General features: G+C 40.2%; 1 protein-coding gene across 9 annotated transcripts in view; it reads left to right on the forward strand.

Annotated features, from left to right (window-relative positions):
* znf536 (zinc finger protein 536) overlaps positions 1-22888 on the forward strand; it is a 170757-nt gene that overhangs the window by 144384 nt on the left and 3485 nt on the right. For 2 of the 9 annotated variants that reach the window (XM_043245031.1, XM_043245032.1), the window contains one exon: positions 10635-12900. The exons of the other annotated variants lie outside the window; for them this stretch is intronic. In XM_043245031.1, the coding sequence (XP_043100966.1) occupies positions 10635-10692 (58 nt within the window). In that variant the 3' untranslated portion in view covers positions 10693-12900. Of the gene's footprint in view, positions 1-10634; positions 12901-22888 lie in introns of those variants that run through there. 9 annotated transcript variants of the gene reach the window in all.

The following is a 22888-nucleotide window of genomic DNA, read 5'->3' on the forward strand; positions in this document are numbered from 1 at the left end:
AGTTTTGTCTCTCATCCATTCGCTGCTGGTGGGTGGATCCGGGGCCAAACCCAACGGTTCCCACAATCCAGCTTTCTGAAAAGATTCATAATTACTCTTAAGAAGGTAATAGTGTCAAATGAATGCCTGCAGGAACAAAGGATCTTATTATGCTTGCTTGTCAGTGTGTATGTGTGTGTGTTTGTGGGTGCGTGTGAACGTTCATGTGTATATCGGTCATCTATTGCTATTTTGTCTGGAAGAATAGAACGCAGTAGATGATGGGAAAGGGAAAGGAAATGCAGTGTAGTTTTACCCGGCCATCAAAGACCTCTTGTGTTTATTTGGGGTCTGTGTGTCGGTCTTACAATTGTTTTTAACATTTTTTTCCCCCTTTGTAGTCCAGCAGAGTTCACAATGACTGCGCTAGTCTCTCTCTCTCACACACACACACACACACACACACGTCTGAGAGTCGAGAGAAGTCTTCTTATTGGAAAATCTTTCAATAAATCAATGTGACTTTAAACACATTTCCCCCGTGACACCCCTGACCTGATAAGAACTCCACTAATCTCTTTTGAGGCTGTCAGAGTGCTTTGAACAAAATCTAGTTCGCATCTATCAGCAAGGTTATTTGTCAATGACTTATAATCCTAGGTAAATTTCACTGGTTTTATATTAGAGGCGGCTAAGGGTTCTCATGTCTGAAGTTTCTCAGGCTTGGGAAAAAGGAGGAGACCAAAGTGGAACAAAAAGAATGTTATGGATCTGCCTGCCAAAAACAATGAGAGCAGAGAAAAGTGAGGAAAAGCAGATAATTGTTGCGATTGTACTGAAATGTTAAACAGAAAAGAGCTTTATTCGCTCGCTGCTTTGGCGTATTTTACTTGATACAGTTGTATTATTATTATTATTTACGCATTTGCCATTACTGTTTTCACGTGCCCGCATTTATGCGCACTCAAAAATGATGTGGCTCTCGAGAAAACGCGTGGCGTATCGTTCAAGCGAAAGCAGGGAGCTATCTGCAGCAAGTCGGGGCCTACTGGGTAATTTATGAAGTCTCAATTAGACAAGCACACAAAGTAATGATTCTCGAAAGCGCTTTGTCCAGCACATGGCGTATTAGATGCTGTCCATGCTTATTAGACCTGCCTCCCGAACTTCATAAACAGCATTCTCAGATGAATTATTAATAACACATTTGAGAGACTTACTGTTCCTTGACTGCCCATGGAAGCAGCTATTTAGGTTGAAATAGACTAAAAAGCATTTGTAATTGATAAAATTGCCATATCTAAACAGAAGAGGTCTTTAAGAGTGTGAAGTGGATTTCGAGAAGCGAAAGTGCTGGGGTTTTTTTCTTCTCTGCTATTGTCTGCATAAATAGTCATATTCTTGTTTCCATGGATAAATGCTTTCATATCTGCCAACTCATGTTTGGTCTTTACAGAGAACGTTAGATCTTCTGTTGTTTACAGGTTGTGTCAAAAACTAAAAAGCCTTGCCTTAAGTGCTTACACTGCACATAAATAGTTTGACATTTCATATTCAACAGCGCTTTACTTGTGCTAGTAAATAAATAAAAGGTAAACAAAGGCTTCGTTTCTGGTGCGCATATAACCCTGGATCTCGATACTCTCGTGTTTTGTGTTTAATGATCTCAGGTGTATTTTCGCATTGAATTCCCATGATTATATATCTATTAGATGGAATAATACCAGGCTTTCATGTCATTCTGATGTCATTCGTGTTTGTTTCTTCTAATGGCATCATTAGGTTGGCATGATTAGGCACTTGTGTGTGACGGAAACACATTACTGTTTATTAAAGACATGAGTGGTCTGTTGAAACCAACACTCCTCATTGTTCGCCTTTGCGAGGTGTGTGTGAATTTCTTTTACATAAATATGGCTCGTTATTCAAGTACATACTCTCAGAGTCCAAGGCATGGCCACGCTAAGAATCAACAGATGTTAGAAAAAAAGTAATGACGTTTAGTTAGTTAATAATTTGCACACCAGATCATATTCTGTAGTTGTGACTGACCAATACATACAGATCCATACATTTTATGTAGAAGATTTATGTAGTACCGGACGAAAGTATGTAGACACCCTGTTCAAATGAACACGTTTGGTTGTTTAGCTACACTCATTACTAGCAGGTGCACAAAAAATCCAGGATACAGCCGTGCAATCTCCTCTGACAAACAGACTCCCTTTGGGGAAAAGTCTGGTGTGAAAGAACTTGATTTGCCTGCACAAAGCATGAATCCCATTGAAGATCATTGGGATGAATTGGAACGGCGACTGCAAGCAATAGCACTTGAACGGGATCAAATCCCTGTTTCCTTGTTCCAGTATATTGTGGAAAACATTAAAAGTAGAGTGTAGAACGCTCATTGATGCGTATTTATTTGGTAAGCACATAGTTTACTCGAGAAATGTGAGAAATGTTACTTGAGCACAAATCGGCATATTAGAATGTTTTCTGAGCCAGCTGACGCTGAAGACTTGAGCATAAGACAATGCTTTCAAAACCTTTAAAAATATATATATATATTTTAATGGTGGTGTGTGTGTATATGTATGCATTTTAGGACATGTATATCTGAAAAAAAGAGAGAAAAAGTCTTGTTTTTTGAAGGACATTGTGATTGCCAAATAAGAAGAACATGATGGTTTAATTAAAAACACCTTGACTTGAAAGCAAACACAAACACTTAAAAACTAAAAAAAGGACTGTAGTTAATTAAAGCAATCCCTCGGCTCACAAATTAACACGCTGCTCTCTATCACAAACACACACACACATACACACATAGGTGGGCTTTCCCAACACCAACCACCTCTCTTTAACAGGGGAAATGGCTTTCACCAATTCCACAATCCCTCAATCAAACTCCCATATTTTACAATCACCTGAGAGAAGAAGCTCTCATCTGTGTGACAGTGAAGCTGCAAATCTTGCGCTCTTAAATCTCTCTCTGTTTAACTCGCACTCTTGCTTTGCTCTTCTAAAACCCAAGCGCTCACCTCTTGGCCTCGCTGAAGAAACATCTGCGTGCTGTGTGGGGCAGAGGGGCTGTTTTGGCCGCCGCTCGCGCACATATGCAGAAAAATAGAAATGTAAATAAGAGCAGATTCATAAATACTGCTGTCTTAATTGAGACCCAGTAAGAGTAAGTAGCAGATGTTGGAGCAGGAACTGTTGAATCATCAGAGACCGGTGGGGAAGCAGGCAAAATCATATTTAAAAAAAAAAAAAAAAAAAAAAAAAAACACTCAGCCAGGTGCTGGTGATTTTCCCGCACTGCAATCCATGAAATGTGCCGCGCATGCATGGATGTGTGTGTCACGTATGGATTAGGAGCCGTTTCCTTCCTCTAAAAACAAACAAAAAAGGCCTGCAAATGTGGAGAAAAATAGAAGTGACTCCGGAGGTGCCTGGAGTCAAAACTGCGACGTGTGTGCGAGAATAAAGAGCTGTTAAGACAGAACTATCAGCGCTTAAGCTGCGACACACTCGCGCTCTCTCATCTCCGTCCAAACTCCAAAATGAACACAGGGAGACGCAAACCTAGTTTTCTATCACATGTCAGAAGCAGCAAAAGCCTGTCAGCCTACATTCCCACTTAAAACATCCAAATCTCTCTCTCTTTTCTTCTCTTATGAGAGACTGTTGCTTGATCTGAGGAGAGTATGTACTAGCTGCTCGCTTGTGTGGGACCGCTCTCATGATTTCCTTCCCCCCTGGAAAACGCGGTGTGTGGATGTCAGGTTCCCTCTGATAGCTGCTGTGTTGGGACTGCTGGGAAACCAGAGAGAAGGTGGCACTGACAGGTCCCGCCGAGCAGGATAAAAGGACTTGTTCTGTTTCTACATTCTCTCACTCGCTCGTTCTCTTCCTTTCTCTTTTCATTCTCTCTATTTCACAACATATAAAGTGACTGACAGCGTGGCACTAAAGGGACCTCGTCTGGAGCTGTCTGACTGACTCAGACGCAGCGTTCGGCGGTGCGCTCCCTCGGCTGAGCGGTGCGACGTCGCACAAAATTAGTAAGCGAGAGCGGTGCGGTGCGCGATGCTTGCGCGAATAATAGCGCCGCTAGCTCCTGGGACCCCCGACTCTTCTAGATTAGGACTCACAATTAATATAACACATACACGAGATGGAGAGAGAGAGAGAGAGGCCTGCTGAACACGATCCTATAGGAACATCTCAGACACTGAATGTTTATGAATGAGGCTGCTTCTGTTGGTCTCCTTTGTGATGAGCTTAAGTTTTTTTTTTTTTTTTTGCTCGTTTTCTTACAGCACATAAAATGCTCTGTTTGTTTCCTGCTACTCATTGTTTTTTGTGTACGCCACGTAGGAAGCGGTTGCGACAAAAGCGAAAGTTTGCATTCATGTGTATGCGTGGGTCGTGCAAAATGAAGAAATGAAGAACCGGCTGCTTTCGAATTCAAGAGTTTGTTTTCGAATTCAACTGGCCACACCCTAACCTTGAATAAACTGAATTGACTGAATTGTAATTCAAATGATATAATCACACGTAATTTGTTCTGAGAAATTAAGTTTGTCATTTTCATTCAAATTAAATCCAACCCTAGACGAAAGTTTTGTGTGATTTTTTTTTTTACGTTTATAAAATATTTTATAGTTATATAGTTTATATAATTTTTAAAAATATCTATATAATTGATCTATCTATCTATCTATCTATCTATCTATCTATCTATCTATCTATCTATCTATCTTTCAAAACAGATTTTGATCAGACTGTTTTAAGATTTATATTAAACTTTGAATTAAAAACTACAATTATATGAATTTTAATTTAATTTAAAATCCTTTATTTTCTAAATCAAATCGCAGTTGCATTCTGCAGCCAAGTTCGCTACCTTAATCAAAATTCAGGGAGTTTCTAAATATTTTAGATTTTCAGTTCAATTGAAATGGCACACAAACACAGCGCGTGTGTGTGTGCGTGTGTGTGTGTGCGCGCGCTCGTGTGTGTGTGTGTGTGTGTTTGGCCTATTTAAGCAAGCCATGCAAAATAAAAAGCATGATTCATTCGTTCAATCGTCCCGATGAACAAAAAATGACCTCATGTCTTCCTGTTGTCAAACAAAAGATTCTTTTTTAAAAACGCACGAGGGGGTCGCACATGAAGCAAAGAATTTAAAACAACGTAACCCAAATCTCATCAGAGGGAAATGTGAGGCGCACACATTTAAGAGAAACAGACAATGACAACTTTTACCAGCAGCCCTGCCTCGACCTTGTTAGTGGGGCACTCTGGTAATCTGCGCTTAATGATTTTTCTCTTTTCTCCCTCGCCCTCCCTTCACCTCTCCCTCATTCTTCCTCCTTTCTCTCTTTTACATTAGACCACAGCTTGAGCTTGAACCGCAGAGTGTCACAGTCATTTAAGACGCAGCCCTAACGTTTTTTTCCTCCTCACATTCCGACGCCATTATGTTACATTGTTGCAGAATAAAGAGCCGTATTATGTTCCAGCAGTAAAGGGCACAAGTGGACTGAGTTTTTATCTGCTGAACGAATCAATCAGGATTATGTCAGTTGAAAAGAATCACAGACAGCAGTCGCCAGCGGACGAGGGCCGAGTGTGTGCGCGCATTTCGGAGGGCTACGTAAATATGCGTACGAGAAGAGCGTATTTGTTATTGAATACTAGCGGTTGTTGAGTGAAGTGTCATTTCTGCTACAAGAGCGCTGTTTTATTTTACACTGTTCTCTCACAGTCGGAGGATTGTGAGGACGCTAATTATCATTTCAGCAGAAATGATTAGGAGATCAAATGGAGATCGAATGCCATTTCCTTCCATTAATGCGGGGGGTTTAGTGCGGCTGTCATGCCGTGGCCATCGCCAGGCCTGTGGGAAAAAGACTGAGAGAAGAATGGGGAGAGGCTTAGAGCGGGGCGGGGCTTGGCCGACGGGAATATTCATAACAACAGTGCACAGAAACAGAGAGATGACCTCTGGAGAGACCGAAAGATCGTCCGGAGCCTGGAAGAAGCATTCAGATCTGCTTGGATGCTGGTTAAATCGCTTCTCCAAAACGCGTCTTGTCGTTAATGTAACCACGTTCGGCCGCACTCAACATGCCGCACGTGCCGGGGGCGGAGGTCGTGGCCCGACGGTCGCCAACCCCCTCCTCCTCCTCCTCACAACCTGTTAGTGAATGAGCGCACAAGTGAGCGGGGCATGAAGAGACCACAGTGCAGTCGGACAAATTGCTCCCCTGAATCCCCGTTAGTACGAGCACAAAGAGATTTGTATTGCGGCAGTGGTAAAATTGTAGATATTGTTTAAATATCCTCTCTTCGCTTTGCTTGAAATGGATGATGGAAAATTTCAAAGTGCTGCATAGCCATTTGTATTGTATTTATGTATTGCAAAAAAAGGTAATAGATCAAGCACATTCCATTATCCCCTTATAAGATCATTAGCAAATATAATTAGATATGAAAAGAAAGTAATTTGGGTTAGAGAGGGAGAAAAGCGCTATCAGGCACAGAAGACAGATTGCAACATCAGTGTTTGGCTTTAAATTGCTCAGTGGAGGTAGTATCAGTGTGAGAATCTCTGCCCCAGAAATAGACTGAGTCAGAGAGCAAGACACATCCACATCCAAGCCCTCCGTTTTCTCCAGAATTGAGAGCTACTGCCTCTTTTCCTTTTCTTGAGTCTGGATGTTTCTCTCACTCTGGTTAATGCGCGCAAGACAAACAGTTTTGGTGTCGTTCTCTATCATCTGAGGCAGGTTTGCTCGCTGCCTAGTCATCCGGCGGAGTAACAAACTCGCTTGTTTGTTTTACCTTCACAGTCGTCCTTTCCTCGCGGTGCATTTTAACATGAAAAAAGCAGAGGGCTTTTTCAAGTGTGCCACATGCACGAGGTCGCCTGCTTCTTTGTGCTCCTCCGTATACTTATCTAAAGGCGATCTGAACCCACACAAGCGCCGAACATACAATTCTGCCGTTTCCTCCAGAAACATTGGGTTTCTTTTACTTTGCTCTGAGGGGAGAGGAGGGGGGTGGTGAGCGAGGATTCTTCTAGTCTTTGTGAATCACTACAAATGGTATTCATAAACATCCTGTATTCATTAAAACCTTCTAAAAATATGATTTGGGTGCACTTCCTTGCGTTCGGCCCGCTTATATGTGTGTTTGCGTGTGTGTGTGTGTGTGTATTCGCACGCTGACTCGTATTTACATATTTATAAATACTGGGCTGTACAATGAGGTCTACCTTTGCCAAAAACAACTCTTTTCCAGCAGCACCGGATGCCTGGGAGAGAACAAAGCCACCCTCCGTGGCAGAATGTGCAGTGTGTGTTGTGTTTGTGTTCAGCAGGAGATGATGGCGAACCACATCACTTACATCTAGACTTCATTCATATCACAAAACAGAGACTTTCAGACTACCAAAAACAGCTGAACTCGAGTTTTCTTTTAAACGGAGGATATTGCAAATGGGCTGAGCACTTAGTCGCTACCTGATGTGGTAAAAGTATCAGTCAAGAGGCCATGTGCTAAATAAATGTACCCCCTACTCCTTTCCATAATGCATGTTCTGCCTTTATCTGATTGCTTAAACATGTATTCAATAGTTCAGAAATTCATATCCTCACATTTTCCTCCAATTAAACGACCCCTGTTCTCAGGAAACCTAAAACGAGCGGGTCTTTGAAACACAAATATACACTAAGTAGATTTCATGGTAAAAATAGAATACCTGAGGGAGGTCGGGGTATAAAGCGGCCCAGTGTTTTAGATGGGAGCGCTCTTCGCCTTAACTCTGTGGTCCGGGAATAATAAGAAGCAGTTAGGAAATGTCAGGACTTTGACTCCAGACAGCCCCTCTTTTCCCCAAGTGTGCTGGCCCTTGTTAACTGAGCTTGCTTCCAGCCTTGTGCTGTGCTATTGTTCTGTCTGCCTTTTCATTTAGCCGTTCTGTTAAGCATGACACATGTATTAACATAAGATGGATCCTGGAGCTATGTGTCCTCTTACCATATGTCTTGTATTACTTTCCAGGGCTCTCTCTCGTCTTAGAGCGAGCGTGTCTTACCAGACGTGAGCAGTAGAGGGCGCCACATTTTGTTGCTTCTGGTTAAGTGGTGGACCTCTACTAGTTTTAAACCCATGAAGTAATAATATTGATCACGCACAAATGATCGCACCCCGAAGGCAAATACAACGAACGCTCGAACAAACAAAGGCCTCACGATTCAGCCTGTGAGAAAACAGACTGATAACAACATCATTTGACAGGCCAGAGTGCGATAAAGATTTCTAGGGTTTTGAAATAATTAAGCAATCACTCCACATGTGGACAGGGAGGCTTCAAAATTGATCAGAACAGGAGGAGAAGAAAAGTTGCGAGGATCATAAAGTCGGAGCGCTAGTCTCCAGATCGCAGTGGCAGTTGTTTGGGGAAAAGAAATGGCGTCCTTAAATAATAACATTCCAGGTGGCTTAGTTAATGAAGAGTGAAAATCAAATATGGGGCGGAATCTGTAACTCATTACCAGAACTTTCTTTAAGAGGAAGTCACGAAGAGCACTGGCCCCTGGGAGACCAGGCGTTTTTAAAACTCGAGAATGTAATTTATTATCATTATGCTTATGATTATCTTAATTTCCTCACGGACACAAAAAATGCCATCAGACAGCTGTAGAGCTGTGACCGTAGTATAGTCTTTAAAAACACTGCCAATCACTTCAGATTCGATAAATAACAACCACTTTATCTGCGGATTAACATGAAATATCAGCAGGTTAAAGGAAAATGACATTGAGTAACAAGATCTTGTTTTCAACGTGAGTTTGGGTGGATTGCTAATACGGAGGCTTATACTGCCATCTCCTGGACAAACTGTGCACCGCATCCTTCGGTCTGAGCAGCTTAGAGAAACCATTGGTTTGATTTGCTTATTCTGGCAAGTCTGGCATAGATTTTAAAGATGCACGTTTTTTTAAGCACAAAGAAATGAATAGTGCATTTTGCAAATGTTAAAATATAACTATGAATGGACGTGAAATAAAGATTCCAGACACTAATAAAAGCTGTTTTATTTTATAGGGAGCAGTCAAATTCTACACTTAGGGTAACCCACGTTTTATCATGCGCTTTTTTGTTTGTGGAACAAATTCATTATGGCTGGGTATTTCTGTAATTTCATCAGTACAAATTCAAGATGAACGAAACAAACAAATAAAACAAAGCAATTTTATTTTTTCAGATTTATAAATATTTCTCTTGCAATTTCTCCAATAGTAACGCATAAAAACGCTTGATAATTGTATGTATGTGTGTGTGTGTGTACATATCAAAATGTTTATTTTTTAAATTTTTTTATTTTGTGCAATAATAATTTACGCAAAAAAGTGTTTAATTGTTTTCCTCAATCTCTATCGGCAATTTCTGAAGCATCTGACATCTGAGTGGAAAGTGTGTGTGTTAAAGAAGTGCACGCCTCAGATGTGCGCATAATGCAAAGCGAGTGGGCGTCAGCGTTATTGCTCTTTGGCAAATCTAAATGACGATGTTTTATTCCATTATTAGCGGGGAACTGACTCCTCGTTTCATTTCCATAACATTTCTTGTGAGAGCACACTCAAATAAATGCATGTTTTAATTTCATTTTGTCATTTTCATAGAGGCACTTTAAAAAAGAACACGACTCGGAAATGCACTCGGTAGATTTTATTGCCAAATAATTTTCTTAGGGGTTGTAGAGGGAATTAAACAACATTTATATTATTTAGTTCAAACGGCGATAGCACATAAATAGGGGAAAAAAAGCAGTAAGCATTTTCACCGGATTCAAACTTCAGCAGTAATTGCACAAGTGCAATGTTCAGAGAGTTATTGTCTTTATATTAGAAGACTTTATATATTTATATCTTTATATTAGAGCCGGAAGAAGTCTGAAAGTATTCAAATTACCCTCCTCCCATATCTAACGTTTTATCTAATAATTCGCGAGATGTGTTTTCTTTAGTGCCATTAGAGGTTAACAGTACATATGAACGGAGAGGTTTATAGTCGACGTATAAACACACAAACACACACACACACACACACACAGACACACACATAAACACAAAGGCATTACAGTGGTCGCTCATTTCTGTACAAATGCACCCTAAATCATATTTTTGTATTATAATAACTGCTTTGAAATCATAATTAAGTGATCAAAAGAAAAAATGTTTTTTTTTCCTTAATAATTACTGTTGTTAAAAAACCTTTTGTTGTTAAAGGGCATCAAAGTATGTACATTTTGCTAACACTTAAGTGGACCTTAAATCACCGGCACTCTTTATAAAACACTTTTAAGTCATTACTGACGCTCATAGTCATCATCACAGGCTAATAACCATGAGAGGATTTTTTTGGATTTCCAGTCCTTGAAGTGTTAACAAAATCCCAGATGCCAATTTAAAATGAATCACAACAAACATAATAACATGATTTGATTCGACTCTCTTCTTTTTTTTTCTGTTAATAATGGTCTGTCAAAGTTGTATGCATTTGTGTGAAAGAGAGAGAGAGAGAGAGAGAGGAAGGACACAGGTGGTGGTGTTAATCTGCGTTTGTTCTCTTAACCGTAGTTCATCTGTGGGCGGAGGAAGAGGCGTCCCGACGGTTTGGCCCTGCTCTTACCCCTGAACATAGCCTAACTGACACAGAGATGCAGGACTAATCAGAAACTAACATCACCTCCCCCTACTGGACTGAGCGGCCAAGAGCAGGCGGCGGAAAAAGAGGAAGAGGACTGTGACTATGAAGGACATTATCTTATCAAAAGCATTATTTAACGTAAAAGACTTCAAGAGAGAGAGAAAAAAAAAAAGACTAATAACATGGACAGCTCAGATGGTTTCCTGCACGAGCGTTCTCGCCGGATGAAGGAGAGAAGATTTGTTGATGTTTAGTGAGCTGGAAACAAGGAAAAAAAAAAAAAAAAAAAGATTTTTTGCTTCCTGTGTTTTATGTGTCTTGAAACCTCCCTTGTGTAGCTGATAAATACTTTCTGTGTTTTTAATTGCTTTTTTGACCTAGTGAGGAAACTTTGAAGTGCTTGTCCCTCAGAGCAACACATTCCTTGAACCAAGATGGCGGCCAGTTGCCAGTCTCAGAACGAGAGAGCGAGAAACTGAACAGACTTCCCTCCCTCTCTCTCTCTCTCTCTCTCTCTCTCTCTCTCTCTGTCTTTCTCTCTCTGTCAGTGTTTCTCACTGCCCACTGAAACTTCACCAGTGTTACCTGTCCGAGGCTCCCGTTCCTCTGGACGTTTGGACCAACGCGCTTTACACGTTTGGAGACCAAGCACACACTTGTGAAAAAAAAAACTCCTTTGTAATCAGCACACTCTCAGCAGTCGGCGCCTGGACGTCAAAAAAGCAGAAGAGCGACAATCCAGTACTTTCAGGAAAACGAGAACGCCGCGTTTTAAAACAAAAGGGAAGCTACGTCTTTTTCTTGGAGAACTGGCCGCGTGATTTCACCATGTGTTTGCGAGAGCTGAACTCCGCCGTAGCATTCGAGACAAAAACCAGCCGGGGTGACAGAAGAACTAGTTTACACCGAGCGTGTCTGATGAGACGGCACGAGCCACGGAGACTGCGAACGTGCAGCCTGCAGAAATCAAACAGAAACGCGGCCCCTAACCCTACGCGCTTTGATCTCAGTCTTGCTCACTTCAAGTACTCTGGTTATGAGATTGTGTTTGTAATATACTGCCACCAATCAGTGTTGCAAAGTGTTACTGACTACTGAAATGGTTTGATGTATTCAATTATTAAAGAAAAAGAAAAAAAGAAAAGAAACATGCAAACAAGAAACAAGTATTGTCTAGCCATAGATACAGTCATGCGTTGTTGCATTTACAAAGCTAGCTGTTTTAGAGTGTAGGTATTAGATTGGAGTTTTCTTCTCTAGTACTGTAATTTTTGCCTTTCACCTTTGTAAAATACCAATAACATTAAAAGAAAAGGAAAAAAAAGAAAGATCGACAATCTTCTTCTGTTGCTGCAAGCGTATAAATCCATACAGTATATATACCCATGCCTCATGCAAGCAAATACAAACCGAGGTTTCCCCCCCTGAAGTATTTTGCACTGTGATAGTAAATGAAAAACCAGTCTATACAGTACGCAGATCGCTAATGGAAAATGAAGGTGCGTGTGTGCGTGCGTGTTTGTGCGTCCCTTGACGTTGTGAACTGATATTCTCTCTATTCTTTTGTGAACTCTGCTGATTTGGTCTGTGTAGTTCAAACTATCTCATCTTATGATGGTCATCTCCGTTGCTTTGAGAATCATTGCAATGAACTTCCCAGTAAGTCATTGTGCGTAGACTCCGATTCGAGTTTCGAGTCTGTTCTCTTCAGATATATTCTTTAGTTGTCCTCTTTCCGAAAAAAATGTTTTCTTAAAAAAAAAAAAAAATCGTTTTGTATCGTTTCAATGCAAGACTGTGTCCTCTCTTAAATGCTACGATAAAAAAAAAAAAAGAAGATGAAAACAAGTCTCAAAGTGAAGCTGTTTAGCGAACTAGTTTCAGTAAACTAGTACAGGTTAAGTAAGGTAAAGGAATTACGACAGGGAGGGTCAGTGATAGGATATGTATTGACCGATCCCTATATACACTGGTTATAGATGAGCACACCTCTGGCTCCCTCCTCTGTGTAGTATAACTGAGCATCTATCTCTCTTTCAGTCTTTCTGGACTAATATATGAGCATTCCACACCTCTGAGCTGTCTTGTGGACTGTATGATTTTCATTTGGTTGCTGTATCCTCATGGCAGATGCTTTGTTTTGTAACTACTGAACTGTACTTATAATGAGAAATAAAATGTATTCAAACTATGAAACACCAGCGTGAACAACTGAGCATTTTTGTGCCGTTTGACCAGATATTTGCCGTCCTTTTCTTACAGATTGTTCGGTGAAAGGGTGCAGTAAAAGATAACATACTTTGATTTTGGATTTAGCGCTACGCTTAAAAAGGATATGGTTGCGGGGTATAAAATATATAATAGAAACATAGAAAAAAGGCGTTTGGCACTTTCCTTCTGCAAAGACCATTAAACATTAAATAGATCAAATCAGCATATTAGAATGATTTGTAGAATGATGAGTAATGGCTGCTGAAAATTCAACTTCGGCATCACATGATTAGATTATATTTAAAGATTTTTATTTTTAAACAGAAACGTTACTTGAAAATCGAATAATATAATTCACAATTTTACTTTATTTTTGTTCAAACGAATGAATACCCCCTCATTTGACACTTAAAATCTAGCGGAAAATTTGTCACAAACAAGGCAAATTATGACATCTAAGTCACTGACATCTTTTGTAACAAAGGTTTTTGAGTAAATTTTATCTTATAAACTGTCGTAATTTTACTGGAAACGTAACGATATTTAAATGCATCTATTGTAAAACGAGACCGTTATAAACCCAGCGCTCTCTCAAACAGAAACACACAAACACGCAGGGAGACATACCGTTGTGAGCTGAGACAGACAGCAGAAATGCTACGTTTTTCTATCCTCCTGTTTCTCTCCACCCCGACTCCCATGTTAAGTGTAGTACATGGTGTTAGCTGCAGGGCTACAGGCCCGTGTGTGTGTGTGTGTGAGTGTGTGTGTGTGACTTGGGAGCGGTGCAGATTATGACAGCTCGCATTACCGGCTGTGTTCCTGCTAACTGTGGCTTTCTACCCTTGGGCTATAGCTGTGTTAATTCCCCGAACCTGTAAGAGCTGGAGACTAGTGTGCCAACTGATGCTCATCCTCCCTTTTTCAATTTTCTCTCTTTTCTCTCTTTTTTTTGACAATAATTTCTATAGTCGATGTGAACGTTCAATTCGGTGTATGTGGCATAAATGAGATTAAATGACCTTTTTGTGACTTTCCGAGCAGCCGTGTGATATGCCTGTTGTTTCTCTGATGTCATTAATAACTGTATCAAAGCAACACGTATAAACGCAGGACATGTATTTTCAAGGACGTTCCCTCTCTCCAGCTCTCCTATAAAGATGGATTTGCCCCGTCACAGACTCTCATCGTAGGCCAATGACAAGCGATAACTGACACCCTTTGGCACAGGGGCCTGTTGTGTCAATACCTCAGAGAGATAAGAGCCCGCTCTCTAAACACATGAAACCATCCTCACTCACACATACACACACGAGCACCGCTTCCACCGCAGGCCGAGGGAACATTTTCCCATTATAGGCCCGTATTTCATGTTTTTCTTAACCTTTTCCTGTGAGTTAGCGGGGTCTCAGTGGGGGGAAACCCGATCTCCTTTAGTCTGATGGGATCCATATTTGTGTTAACCTGCCGTCAAGACCCTGTTGAGGGGAGGTGTCCGAGGTCAACGCCTGACTAATTTTTAAACGGATCAGCTACACTAGACCAGATGGAGAAAGGCCTGGACTTAATAAAACTCACATCCTGAAAAAGTAACCGTTTCTTTTTCCTGCCCCCATCCATGTGTGTACTTGTCTGGAGTTATTGAGCGCTGCGGAGCACTGATGAAAGTCCGCTTTTTTTTTCTAAATACAGTGTTTACAAGATAGATAGATAGAACACAAATGTCTACAACCCTTATAGATAAATCAACATTCAAAAATCTTTTATTTTTATTTTTACGTGCATTCTAATTTATCTCAATCGAACTTCAGTTGGGTTGATTATGTGAAAAGTAAAAAATACTACTTTACTAACAAAATAAAACACGTTAATAACATAACATATTTTTGTTATTTATAACACGCACACACATATATACCTAATGATACCTAATTTAAAACCTATTGAAAACTAATGCATTAATGTTGACGAATTTAACCTTATTGTAAGTATTTCTTTTTTTCCCCTATATGTTTGTTTTTACAATCATGACTGCTTGGGAAGTAAAAAAATGAATAAAAAACGTAGTACAAAATAAAAATACATTTAAGCTCAATTATGCCACATGCAGTAAACTGTCTTGAATGAATATGGTATTTTTTCATTCGCGATTCCGAGGTATCTAAACGGTATTTATTTATGATATACTGTTATGTGTGTAACAAATTGTGCCCTTGCATATTGTAAAAAATATTTCAGCGCGTTAGTGTCACTCTGTCTCGTCACGGTGTCACATTTGTGCGAGTGTGTAAAATGTAGCCGGTGTGTTTAAGAAGGCATCGCGGTTGGGTTGCTGTGTGCCAGCACTTGTAGCCAGGCAGATGGTGACCTGCGCTTGAACCTCTCTTCTCTCTCATTTGTTCAGCTGGCTTTCATTTGGCCGGCGAGCATGCTGCATGCTAGCGAGCGCATTTCCTCATTCAGACCACCAGATGGCGCTACAAATCAACTTATAGCGCCACTGCTGCCGACGGAGGCTTAACGCGCTGATCTTTGAACACCGACGCGCGACGGATGAAAGATTACACTCAAGAAATAGATATTACCACACTAAATCTTGATAGAAATGATGTGAGAGTTTGTGGCACACATTTTAACACCCAAACCTTATATTTTTGTTCCGCCATTAAGTCAGTCACGTGTTTATAGCCTGCTCATACAGTAGCGTGTCTTGTCATTAGGGCCGCCCTAAATGATATCTGAAAGAGAAAGGCATTGTCTGCGGAGAGAATTGCACTCCATTTCCATTTTCAATCTGCAGTCAATCCGTAATCAATCTTATCAGACGTTCTTTGACAGGCTTTTCACATTTTTACACATTTTTGAGCACTCTTCCTCTCTCATTTACACGCATGCAGACAACAGTCATCTGTCACCATTCGAGAGCTCTCTGCGCGTCTGGATACACACCGTGTCATAATGCTCATCATTGACGAGCACATACAGACTTGCACACATACACATGCAACTTAACAAGAGTGTGTGTGTGCGTGCGTGCGTGCGTGTGTGTGTTTGCTCAGCTCTCAGGCAGGGTCTTATGAATCGATGATCATGTGGTATAAGAGAGATAGATGGCTCGGAGCTCCGTCTTGTCTCCTCTAATTGTAAAATATTAGTTACATTAGAGTGTGTTGGGTGATTAATGGAACTTATTTGGAGGTGGCCCTTCCTGGCCCTCCCCCCACCCCCCTGCCAAAGCCTTCTCCACTGACTCCTCCGAACTGAGGGATTTCTCCTACGGCAGACAAATAGGTCCTGGGGACAAAATAGAAAGAAAGGGATGGGAAGAGAGGAGAAGACGGAGAAGGGAAATTCTAGAGAAAGAGATGGAAAGAGTTGTAACACAAGAGCGAGTTAATTTATTCGATTTGATATGTATTTCCAGGTAGCTTACATGCCAACAGTCACATATTATGTCTGCGCTGAGTCGCCTTCATCGATATTTCCATGTCTGCATGGGAATAGATCAGTATTGGTGTATGTAAAAGCTGACTGGAAATGTTATTGATACCTGAGCAGAGGAGCACTTAGGTTTTGCACTGATGCCCGGCCCTGCTCCTCGGCCATTAGAAAGCCATGGATCAGGTTATAGCCAGCAGAACAACACCTGCTGGCCCAGAGCTGGAGCTTCACCCACACACACCTTCATCCTCCGGCTTGGTTCCTATCCGTGTATATTTGTCTGCTTCGTCCTGGGCTTTGGGGGAAAGGGAATGTTTGGATTGTCTTTCGATGTGGAGGCCTCGAGGAGCAGTGGTCTGATAGATCTTGGTATTCTAACTATTCCGTAGACACAAAGCTGTAAATAAGAGCTTGGACGGCGGATGGACATTTAATCTTGTCAAGCACTATACAGTGTTGTATAAACAACTGCTTGCTTGAAATGTTAATACATTTACTTTTACGAAATATGTAGAAATGAAATCTTATCTAAATGTTTTTAGTTCATTTGAAAGCAACTGTTAAAAATTATACAAATATAAAGTTTAGGGGCAAACTCTATGCTTTCTTTTATTAATAAGTTTATTTTTGTTTGTATATTTCATTAAATTTTTTGCAACAAGTATTTTTTACTTGATACATTAATATTATATTAAAAATACCATGTTTTTTGGAGGCTATGATTATAATAATACCATGATATAGTACTATGAGAATAGCAAAAATATGGTAATCGCAAAATTATGCAGAGGAAAGAACATTTCAACACTTTGGGGGGTTTCGCTCATTTGTTTCGAGAAGGTTTTATCTAAGACATCTATGACAGTGCAGCTGTCATTATCTAAGTCAATTAACTTGATTTGTTAACTTAACTGAGTCAGATGCAATTAAATCACATGTATACAAAAGCTGATATTATGGCCCGGTTTCACAGACGGTTCTTAATGCTTTTTCGATGTGCATAGAAAAAAAAACAAACATTAGTAGTCTACCTTTTGAGACAAAACAAAGGCACCGATATATTTTAAGATCAGCGAGTGCAAGTTTCTTTTACCTTTTACATTTTAGCCTAGGACCAGGGGTATATCTTTAATTCTTAAGGTGGTACAGTATGTGACGAATGTAAACGTGAAAAAGCTCTATAATGTGAATAATTAATTACACTTAAAACATATGCTCAGACATGACCAAATGTTAAGATTATAAAGGATGGACACTGATACACGTGTGTTCTGCTTGCTTTAAACTATTTTTATGCATTTTATTTAAATTTCCTTTTTTTTTTCATATAGACATAATCATTGCTGGCTCACAAACAACACAGGCAAATGTAACTTTTAAAGGAAAGATGGCAGTTTAAAATGATTTACTAAAGATAAAACGTAAACCTAAAAGTACACAAGACATTTTAACAGTACTAAACTGCTAAACAAATACTAAAGCTGTCTTTTATTTCAAGCTTTGAACATTATTAACAATGCTCCATATATCGAGTGTTAGTATTATCCCTGCTCGCCCGCACATTTCAAAGTGCTGATTCTTTCACTCAGCCATGCCACGGTCCTTTTTTATTTGTAAGGGCCAATTCTGCTTTTTATTCAATGTGACCACTTTCAGAGTGAAAGTAGTCAGGTACGAGCTGGTCTTTTTCTCTCTCCTTTGCACAAACACACACACGGCACACTTGCACACACTCGTAGACATTTATTATGTGTCTGTCGTGACAGCTCAGCACTAGAATGTGCAGCAATATGCTCTATAGGGAGAGAGAGAAGGAGAGAAGTGAGCAGTACTGCAGATGAGTACTCATGAACTCTTCCTCCCTTGGCCACACAGATACCCACACACAGACACACAGTCCTGCTGAGACCGCCTGACACATCGCTCTCATCACATGATGTATATACTGCCTTTTACCCATGAGCCTTTCTAACTCTTGACCAATCGCGGGGCTCCTTGCAGGCCCTTGCCAGCACCTCTCATGCACTGTCAGTGAAGGAAGTGGTATATTATCCCAAAAATCCTTCCATGAAACTTTCTGCACACAGTTACTCAGACATGTCCATGTGGAAAAACAAAACGAAATGCTCTGGAACACATCAAAGAATTCCATTTGTTCAGAAAAGAGAGAAATGAAGCCAAGTAAGGAAGATTGAAAAGAGATATAGTGGCAGGCAGACTGGGAAATGTATAGCGGAGAAACAGAGAGAGTATTAAGAGGTACGTCTGCCGCAGCAGTTTGTAATCTAGTTCAGTGTTTAACATGGGAGATGCTTCCCCGGTGGAGCTTTTAGAGTTTGCTTTTGATACATACAAATCCAAGTTTTTCCGTGTTGTTTTTTTCCCAGAGAGCCCGACTACAGCGTCGGTTCTCCAAACTGCGAAGCGTTTTCCATTAGAGTTGCATTCGGTCGTCTCTTTCAGTTTGAGAAATATTTTGACTAGACGCTCATTACCAGTCCGAACCGTTCCTTTTTTTTTCTGTGTGGAAATCTCTTGATATTTATTGTGAATGCGTTTAAAGTTTATAATGATAAAAGTTAACTATGATATCATAACCGAGCTCAGTGCAGGTGTAAAGATGTTCAGCTTGATGCTTGTCTCATTGTAGAGGCGTCTTTACATGTTTTGTTTTTAACGAATCAGAGCGAGTTGATCTGAAGGTGTGATGTCGGTTTTAGTGTGGAATCTTCCTCAGCAGGGTTTTGGGAGCAGGTGGGGAGAGATAGTGCGTGGCGCACTAACGTTGCGGAGGGATTTGGGTGTTTGGAAGCTCTCTTTGCTGAGTAATCTCCCAGCCTTTACAACACGCAGGTTATTACTGGCCGACAGATGGTACATCACTTTTTACTGCTCACACCTTCTGTGGCTTGCGTTCTCCCTAGACACACTCTCCCTCTGTTTTTCTTTATCTTTTCCTTCTCTTCCATATAGGTGACACTCAAACACAGACACACACGCAGAAGGAAAGTTTCCAGATATAAGATATAAGCAAATGGATATGCAACACTTGCTGCACAGAGCAGAAAAAACTGGCCCCAGAACATACACGTGCACAGCATTGTGTAATCCCTACAGATACAGATTCATTATAGATATTCTTTAAAATATCACAATGGCTTAGAGTATCTTTTTTATCTTATAGGCAGACATGGTTTTGCTTACAGAAGCACATTATGTGTTGTTCAGATCCATTTGTGGTACAGAAATCAATATTTCTCAGGGAGAGTATATGAGTCAGACGTAGGTGATCTTTAAGCCAGTTTAGGTTTAAGCTCTCCACACTTATGTATTTATCACTTATACAAATCTGATTGGTTGAGCGCAGTCCAACAGCACTTACTGCAGACTTTTCACTATCTACATCATACCACTTGCCACTTGTTTTTGGATGGACTGTCAGTGTGCATCTGTGTAAGTGGTGAGGTTTTTCCAGTGGCCCTTTCTGCATGCTACAACAGTGACGTTTATTCATAGATTTATTTGAAATCTCTGATTAAAGTAATTGATATTTAACTCTTTATTTGGATAGGTAACTTTAAACATTCTACTAACAGTAACTTTGCAAATACATGTCAACTAGCAGTCGTCAGAGTATTAGTTGATTGTCTGCACTTTATTTCCACAGCAAACAACATACTGACTATGAGAAAGTTTATGTCAACTTATTCAACTAATCTACCATAACAGCCTACTCTGAGAATTAGTAGACATATAGTTGCGAATTAGTTGACATGTAATTACAAAGTAGTAAACAGAATGTCTAATGTAGATTATTTCAAAATAAAGTGTGACCCTGATATGTTTAAAAACACTCTGATTTGCTCAGGAGCACCGCTGTAGTTTCATTTGGAACTATTTTCGTTCTCGACCCAAAATTAAAAGTATTGTTTGTTTCACATGTAACTCAATATTAACTTCGGTTTGTTGATCTGTTGTATAAAAGCATGACGTATTCTTGTTGTAAAAACCATGATGCACTCTTGCTTGTGACATGGTGCGGAAGTGTTTAACTGGTGACCTTGTTCATATCTACAGTGTGAGTTGAAAGGATATGAGTGTTTACACTCTTAATCGCCCGTAGAGCGGAAGTCGCTCTCTCTCCTTCAGTATTCCTATCTCGCTCGTTCTCAGGTTTGAGTTACTCACAGTGAGCATCTGAAAGTCATTAGAGACTCTGCAGTCTGTCAGGTGCCAGCCCATACACACACATGCGCACACACACGTGCACACACACACACACACGCGCACAAACATCCCAACATGCTATACACATGCAGTATCCCCCTCACGTAAAGCCATACACGTGCAAAAACAGTCATTCATGACATGCTCATGAGCTATTATTTTTTCAAAGACATGCCACACACACACAGGGACACATGCCCGAGTGTGTAAACACACACACAGTAAAAGTGCTGAAGCCCTGCAGGTTCTTTCTGCTGCGTGGGGCAAGGGATTCGTCATGTGCTGATGAGCTGTTATAATAATATATGAGCAAATCACAAGCATTCTGCAAATTAATCATTTTTCCTCCTCAACACCCTTCTCCCGCTCTTTCTCTGTCACACACACATACACACTCTTTGTTGCTGAGCGTTGGAGAGGGTGACTTCTCACAGACAGACAGAGGTGAGAGGCAGCACTCTTTCACAGATGGTAGCTCTGGCATCAGATGGAATTTATATAAGACTGATTTTGATTACATGCCAAAGCACCTCCGTGTCTGCGTGAGTGTGTGTGCGTTTGTGTAGAGGAGCTTGTGTCTGCTTGCTTACATACCACAAGTGTACTGTTCAAACGCATCTTGTTGTTTTTTCAGTGTATGTGTGATAAGAAAAGGAGAATAAAAATAAAGACTGTGAGAGAGCAAGAACACGAGGCGCCACAAGAGGGTGCATTAGACGTATCTTCAGAAAGGATGGAGATGAAAAATATACAGACTAGATGCAATAGATGTTAAGAAAGTCTATATAGAACAGGGAAAACAAGTGAACTGATTGAATAAATGCAATCCTTTGTTTATTTTTGATCTGTTTTTATTTTTGGATGATAAACGGCGGGAAGGACAATGATGGAGTGATATTAGGGAATCTGCAGGAAGTGGGTGTTGTCATCGGTTCTCCCTCCTCCTCTTCTCCTTCGCCCTCTGATCTCCACATATGAGGCCTTCAGGGGTTAATTAGGCAGGCGTGATAATGGCACACTGCTGAAAATAATAGAACTCTCTTTTTCTCTCTCTATTTTGAGACAATGTTAGAAAATGATGGAAAAGGGTAAGAAAAAAAGATACAAATCACCTGTCATTTCCATATGTTGTTTTACAAAGCTTAGTACGTATAGAGGTACAAATGTGTTCTTGTGTGGTTTTTGGCCGCAAAACATTCAAAAGATTTATTGGCCATTGGTAACAAGTACATTGGAATTTTTACTCACTCAGGACTCACAGTTGCGGGAAACAGAGTGAAAAAAATGTGGAAAGGATTGACACATACTGGAGAGAAGGAGAAGGAGAAGGGAGAAATAAAATTCTTCATAGTAGTTTGTGTCACTTGGCACCTCAATCGCAGTAGATGTGAATCACTGGAGAGCTTTGAAAAGAAGAACGAGAGAAAAAAAGCAAACGAGAATGAAAGAGAAAGATGCCATCACTGTGTATATTTACAGTATATAGTGGCTTATATACTGTATTAATAAATAATGTCTACCTTTATTGTCCCTGTATGTCCTGGAAGTATGAATACACATATACACATATTTCTCTTTAAACATGTATTGTCTATTAAACATTTTAATTAGTATACATTCTCACCTTTTCCATTTTAATTAAGACAATATTTAACCCAATATTTAATTTGAACTATTTTAATCTTTTTTTTACAAATTGATTTTCAATGTTAACTTTATATTATTCACAGAAATATTATTGTCGGTGTGTACTTTATTGGCCTGATGGCACTAAAATAAGAACGAGAGATTAATGTGAGGAAGATGTTTGCATGCTTTGCTATGAGCACTCAAAAACAAACATGCTTTAGCTTTCTAGCATGGCACCCATACTATGACACACTGTAATCTTTGTACATAAAATCTCCAGCTCTGCTCCTTCTTCTCTTGTCATTTAGGAGCTAGCAGCAACAAGCCAAAATTGCCCCAATTAGTTTCTAAGTAATCGGGGCAACTATTACGGGAAACATTTTGAGAGGGGCTCAATGTGTACAGCCTTTTTGATATAAGAAAAATGTGCCCTGCCACAGAACACCCCTTGAAATATGATTCATTGTTGCCAATTATTTTGACCACCAAATAGGCACCCTGAAGGGGCAGTATTATCTCACTTTGAAAAGGGAAGCTGGAGGAAGCTTTCTGGATGAATACGAAGTGCTGTGATGGAGGTTACATGTCAATAGGCTTTCTTCTTTTGTGTTTCTTTCTGAGCCCTGTTAATCATTTACCTGCGGTCCTGTCACGGCCACAGTGAGCATGGTTCCCT

Source organism: Puntigrus tetrazona, chromosome 7, assembly GCF_018831695.1.
Source record: "Puntigrus tetrazona isolate hp1 chromosome 7, ASM1883169v1, whole genome shotgun sequence".
Classification (NCBI taxonomy): domain Eukaryota; kingdom Metazoa; phylum Chordata; class Actinopteri; order Cypriniformes; family Cyprinidae; genus Puntigrus; species Puntigrus tetrazona.